At 43.6% G+C, this 6,500-nt stretch overlaps 1 protein-coding gene across 3 annotated transcripts in view; it reads right to left on the reverse strand.

Annotated features, from left to right (window-relative positions):
- KIF13A (kinesin family member 13A) overlaps positions 1 to 6,227 on the reverse strand; it is a 104,027-nt gene extending 97,800 nt beyond the window's left edge. For all 3 annotated transcript variants that reach the window (XM_056483941.1, XM_056483940.1, XM_056483942.1), the window contains exons 1-2: positions 5,837 to 6,227; positions 5,536 to 5,626 (exon numbers count right to left, since the gene is read on the reverse strand). In XM_056483941.1, the coding sequence (XP_056339916.1) occupies positions 5,536 to 5,626; positions 5,837 to 5,891 (146 nt within the window). In that variant the 5' untranslated portion in view covers positions 5,892 to 6,227. The remainder of the gene's footprint in view (positions 1 to 5,535; positions 5,627 to 5,836) is intronic.
- Positions 6,228 to 6,500: the final 273 nt, after the last annotated feature.

Below are 6,500 nucleotides of genomic sequence, written 5' to 3' on the forward strand. Positions count from 1 at the left end.
TGCATGCATAGCTGTATTTTCTAAACCCAGAAGCTAAGCATGTCTATAGACCTCCTGATCTTTTCACACATATTTTGCTGTCCCACAACTTAGGTACTTTTGACACAGTAAAAGAGAAAAACTGGACAGGTTTGAAGCTGCACCTCATTCAACTATGTTCTACTCAGAAATATTTGAATGTAACACTCAGTAGTCCAAAAGCACAGAATGACTAAAAAGCAACAGTTGCCTAAACATGGTCATTCTAAGAAGAGTTCTCCTTCTCCTCAAATGCTTTATCTATTTTTATTCTGAAATTTTGCCAGCTAAGTACTACAGGCTGCTTACCCACAATCCCAACAGCTTCCAACAGTAGTTTCCTCTAGCAATCACATTTAAAGAGCAAATCACAAGGTCCTATCAGCAGTCTGGATTTTATAAAAATGGTAAAATAACCATTTACTCATAGTTAATGTCACCTCATGAAGAACCAAGAGCCACATCACACAGCATTTTGGACTACAAGTTTGTGCCTCATTGTGTTCCAAATTACATGGAATTTTAAAACAGCAGTTTCAAGGAACTGCATCTAGTGTTGCATCTAAGGCATGAACGGATTAAAGTAATTCAAAAGTAGCTCCCAAAATGACATTTTCCAACCACACATTTCATAATTCAAATCCACCTCCTCTGCCAAGGTTCAAAGCTAACAGTTCACATCCTGAACACTGATGTCTAACAGGAAAGTTGGACAGGTCAAAGTCAGATTACTTTTACAATTTCCTGCAAAGATAAAAGTTGCTGCCTTCTACTATTTAATGATCCACCTCTGACAGGTGATAATTTGAAGTTCACAAATCAAAGATGTGATCTGGTTGGTCATTCCTACAGAGATGGAACTAATTTGCAGCTATCCTGTTTCAGCTTCCAGAAGTTTCAATTTGAAAAAGTTATCATTATCATGAAGGCCTCCAACAACACTCTTCTCTCATCTCTGATGCCACCCAAAGCAACGTATCAAAATCTATGAAGTACCTCAACCACCAAGGGAAGGACCATGTACTAAAGACCATCCAAAATCATGTTTTCTCCAAAGCAGAAGGAGCAACAGCTGTTTTCTGGAAACAAGAGTTTTAGGACAAGCTGCCTAGGAATGAAATCTGTGCTTCAGATATTAATCTTTGGAAGTATTATGACCTACAAAAACTAGATAGATGCATACACATCTGTTCCCAGCTATTTATTTTATTAAAGAGCTTAAACCTATGAAAAAAAAAAATAAAGCCCCCATATATTCTGGAATCTTTAGTAATTCAGCACTCTGAGAAGAGGGGGGTTTTTAAGTAGAACTGGGCTTTGGTGCTACTTGTCTTATCAAAATGAGGATGGAAGAACACAGAACAAACAAGTCATATCATGCTGGGTTTTTTTTTTTTTTTTAAGAGTTAAGACAGGCAAGAAAATACTTTTAGAAAAAAAAAGTGAAATTTTGAGTTCAGCTTTACAATCTGAGGACTTCTTTCTTATTTTTTGCTCTGAGATTTTTATTAAAGCAAAGTTTGCAATAGGCTACTGTGCTTTAATGGAATGAATTGCCCAATAAAGGAATTTGTGTTTCAGTTAAAGCTACAGATGAAATAGCATTTCATTTCTACTGTCTCCATGGTTCCTTGTTTACTTCTGTCAAGACAAATATTTTGCTTACTAAAGGAAAAATCATGTCATGAAGAACTGTTATCAGCGAGCTAAAATAAAACTTTTCAGATCCTATGTGCTAAAAAGTGTAGCTGAAAGGAAAGGAAGGAAAGCATATTTTGACAATCAGAAACAGAGGAGGAACCAACCCAGCAAGACCTCATTTGTCCTACTGAAAAATAACATCCGTAATGTAAAGCCAGATCTTTAGCAGACATAGAGATGTGAAATCTCCATTGTAAAAAATTACTCAACCATTTTGTAGGATTGTCTGTGACTCCATACCCTAATTATCTTATAGTTAATACAGCACCTTGTTACCAACAACCAAATAAAAACATTTATAGCAGGACAGCAGGATATATTCAATTGAAACATAATACCCATTTCTAAAACACTATAAATTAGAATAGGTGTTTTTTTTCCGTGAAAAGAGCACTTTGAAAAAGGAAATTCAGGTTTCCAGGTAAAGAAAGGAAAAATCAGAGAGTCCCCAGAAACCTTTTTTCTTGGAAATCTATATTGGTTTGGGAAGAAAATGGCTGAGAGATATAAGAATTAAGTAAAAGAACACACAAACACACTTCAACACGTATAAAGGAAATTACTGCTACCAGTAAAAGCAAAACATGGGTTAAAGGTATGAAGTCCAACAACGAACTTCCAAAAACTTTGCCAGCACCAGAGATTATACCTGATAGCAGCTAACGAAAACCATTCCTTTTTGAACTCTGTCTCCTATTATTTCAGTTGATAAAGATTTTCCTGTGCCTTTCAGACTCAGACTGTTCAGTTTTACTGTGTTCTGGTTTTCCTTCTTCATTAGTTTAGAACACTGAAAGTCGTGCCGGTAGGCAACAGCAGGCCTGCTGCTTATAAAAAGACAGAACACTTGCATTTAATAACAATTACTATTTTGTAGCTGTGTTTATTACGGTGTGAGTGCTGTGTGGTCTAGCAGTTAGAAGATGCAGTCAGAATCCTTTTCTAATTTATGGTTATAACTTTACCTCTAACACAATAATGAAAATTGGACAAATGACAGCACTGTCTGGGATTTTAGGCCTTTTACATCACCTGTAAAACTAGCATTACTTGCCCATCTAAAATCCTTCAGAGCCATCCTTAATAATGCCTACAGCCTAATTAAAATAATGCAACTGAATTTAGATTTAATTCAAAGATTCCGTATAGCATAGGCAAAGCTAGTAAAATCTGATTTTCCTAACCTTGGATGTTCTTCCAAGAGCAAATTTTATAATTTTATAGTTATTAAAGAGTTACCTAATTTTACTTTAGAGAATTCGGTCAGTACCTTTTAAATTATATCTGAGAGAACAAAGCAAATAAAGAGCATGGTCCTGAATTCTACTCCCTACACCCTATAGTCTCTTGGCTTCAGCTGAATTAAAAAAAGCCCTGGAAACCAAATTTGCTTTAGAAGGCTACTTATTCTTATTCCAAAATGCAGCACAAACTTGTACTTCCATTCAGTTAGAAAAGGGAAATTTCCATATAAAAAGATAAAACACGAAAAGGGAAAGGTAAGACTAAACAGAATATTAAAATAATGCATAGAAGAGAGAAAGATCAATTAATCACCCTAACAAATTAAATCATTTTTGCAAATGACATGGTTGCTCTGAAAGAAAAATCCAGTTAAGCTATATAAAAACAAGCTACACAAAGAAAACCAAAAATCCGTTTGACATCTCTAACCCTGCCAAGGCATCAATCCAAGTACAAGCAGCAGCTACTCAGCAATTCAGAGCCAGTTTATACAGACATTTCATGGTGGGTACACATAGAAAGGCAGAATCCATTTCTCATCATGAGAAATTAAACTATTTATATTGAGTAAAAAATATAAATCAGCAGTTTAGCATGGAAGGGAACCTAAGGATGTTCATGAGGCCCCAGAAAGCCCATCAGGCATTTTGACAGATTACAGGCAAAGTCTGCCATTATGCAGGCACCCAAACTATCTGTCTGCACTAATGAGAGTTACTTCTGATCAGTATTTCTGACTGTTCTTTCCAATAACACATCTGGCAGTTGTTTCAAACACACAAGTTAGCAGCCAGCCAAATTCCAGCCTCACACTGTGCTGCAAGCAGGACAGCTATCCCTTGCCAACACAGCTGCCGACGGTGAGGTCGCACACAAGCGTCACAGCTCACCCATAAGGCTCTTAACGTAGAAACAGACGCCTGCTCCCACCAAGAGAATTTATATATTTTATAGATATTAAAGCCTGATAAACACAAAGACACACAAGCTCTCAGTGTCACTGAATACCTGCAGGCCAATGTGCACAACAAGCAAAAGTCCCACGTTACCAGCTCTTCAGTAAACTACCTGGCCCTTAGAGTTTATAAAGCAAAAACAATTAAGATTTAAAAACCACTATTTTAATAGACTTGAGAGACCTATAATTTATGTTTCATACCTGTCAATCTCACTCACTTTGAAGAGTTTGTTATTCTTATTACAACAGTGTTGTGATAGAAGCTATATACGCACTACAATAAACTCCTGTTCATTGAAAAAAACCCATACATTCTAAAATAAAATAGTTTTTAAAAACCCCCAAGACTTCCATTTCACAGATGAGCTGCAAAGACCCAGAGAGGCAGCACAACTTATAGAAGATCACACAAAGATCTTTGAAAGAAGCAGGAAACAAACACAGACCTTTCAAGATACAGGCCAGCACTTTAGCCACAACAATGGTTCTGAAGACAATGCAAGTTGGATCTAAAACAAACTGGCGTGATTACAGCTATATTCTAGTACCTGGGTAATATGGAGAAGCACCTTCACACCTTGGACATGCAAAAATAGAAAAGTCTCAACTTTTTCTGCTAGAAAGCTATAAAAGCGTGATACTTTGCAAAAAAAAAAAAAAATATTCTCACACTACAGTTTCGTCATAACTATTATGAACTGAGTCAAAAATATTTTTTAAAAAGGCTTAAGTAGTAGGAAGGTGCTAGGTTAAAAATCTCCATATCCATCCAAATGACTTCTTACTCCTTGGCATTAAATGCATTTAACAGATCAACTGAACTTGAGCAGTCAACAGGTAACCCAGCAGATAAGAAAACAAGTGAACACACCAGCACAACATAACTATTCCCCTTGCACCTCCCTGTCTTTCCCCACACTCCCTCAAAGGAAAGAAATCTTTTCCTGTTCTGATCTATTTTTACAGTCTAGTGCATTGGTATTTTGGATTTTTTCCAAGGGTATTCTTTACTGGGGCATCACAACTAAATGCCAGATTAAAAATTATTTTAGCATATTCTCATAGGCTACTTCACAGAACAACAGTGAATTAATAAAGGATCTAACAATTACAGCCTTTTCAAATGCAAATAGGTTAAAACCTAGTAAACAAAGTTATATAAAAAAAGAATCCATCACTAGCATAAAAATCAGATTCTGCTTCTTGTTCCCCCACAGGTTACACCAAGTTGTTAACAGCCTACACTCTAGGGAAATTTCTGAAAACGACACACACAGTCTAAGTCCTTAACCTAATCAACAGTTCGTTTTTTGAGCAGTCAATCAAGAATCAACTTCTAAACCTGGGAGACTAACAGGGATCTTCTGTATCCACACTGGGTACCACCGACTCCCCCAGGAAGCCAGGTAAAGAACCAGCCCTTGCTTCCCATGGATGCAAGCCCGGCGCAGCAGCCGCGGCCAGCGCTCGCCTCTCGCCCTGTCCCTCCCGCCGCAGCCCCGAAAAGCACCGAGCGACACCCTGGGGACCCCGCTGCTGCCCGGACAAAGCCAAGCGAGGCGGAGGAGCCGGGGCTGGGCTTTCACCCGGGGCACGGCGACGCGGGCTTTTACCTTTCTCCCTGCTTGGCGTTGGAAGGCGGCGGGTGAAGCACAGTCTGGTTCCCTTCCATCTCCACGATGCACTTGGTATTCAGGTCCAGCTCTGCAAGGCGACACGGCGGGGGGCTGCAGCCAGGGCGAGCGCACCCCCCTCCTCCCGGCACGCCGGTGCAGCTCGGCCCCGCCGGCTCCCCCGGCAGCGAGGGGCTGGGGCGGCCCAGGGGGCTCGTCCTCCCGCCCGCCCGGGCAGAACGCGGGGGACGCCGCGCTCCGGTGCCGCCCCCGCCCCGGGGCGCCCCCAGACCCCGCTCACCTCTCTTGTTCATGGGCCGGACCCTGACGGCAACTTTCACCTTGGTGTCCGACATCTTCCCCGCTCCCGGGAGCGGCGGGCGGGCGGCCCCGCTCAGCGCCGGCGGCGGCAGCGACACGGCGGAGCGCCAGCTTCCATGCCGGGCCGGGCGCGAGGGCGGAGGGCCGGGGCAGGCGGGGAAGGCGAGAGGGAGGGAGGGAGGGAGAGAGGGAGGGAAGGAGAGGAGGAGGAGGAGGGTCCGGCGCCGGGGAGGGCGGTGGTGGCGCAGCCCCAGCCGGCTCCTTGCTCAGCCGCGGTCCGCGCCGGCGCTGGCTGCCGACGGGCTCGCTCGCAGAAGCGCTGCTGCCGCCGCCTCCTCCCTGCCAATCCCCACCGCCATCTTCCGCCGCCTCCTCCTCCCGCCGCGCCGCCGGGAGTGCGGGCGCCCAGGCAGGCGGCGAGAGGGCGGGGAAAGGCGGCGGCGCCGGAGAGCGACGGAAACAGCCGAGCGCCTTCGGCACGGCGGCGTGGGGAGACTCCCTCCGCCCCCGCCCCATCCTCGGCCGGCCGCCGCTTCCCAGCGAGCACGCGCGGGAAGGCGGCGCTGGCGGGAGCGGGCACGGGCACGGGCACGCCGCGGGATGTCGGCCCTGCCCGACAGCCGCCGTCCTGCCTTCTGCAGGTG

Source organism: Oenanthe melanoleuca, chromosome 2 (genome assembly GCF_029582105.1).
Source record: "Oenanthe melanoleuca isolate GR-GAL-2019-014 chromosome 2, OMel1.0, whole genome shotgun sequence".
Classification (NCBI taxonomy): domain Eukaryota; kingdom Metazoa; phylum Chordata; class Aves; order Passeriformes; family Muscicapidae; genus Oenanthe; species Oenanthe melanoleuca.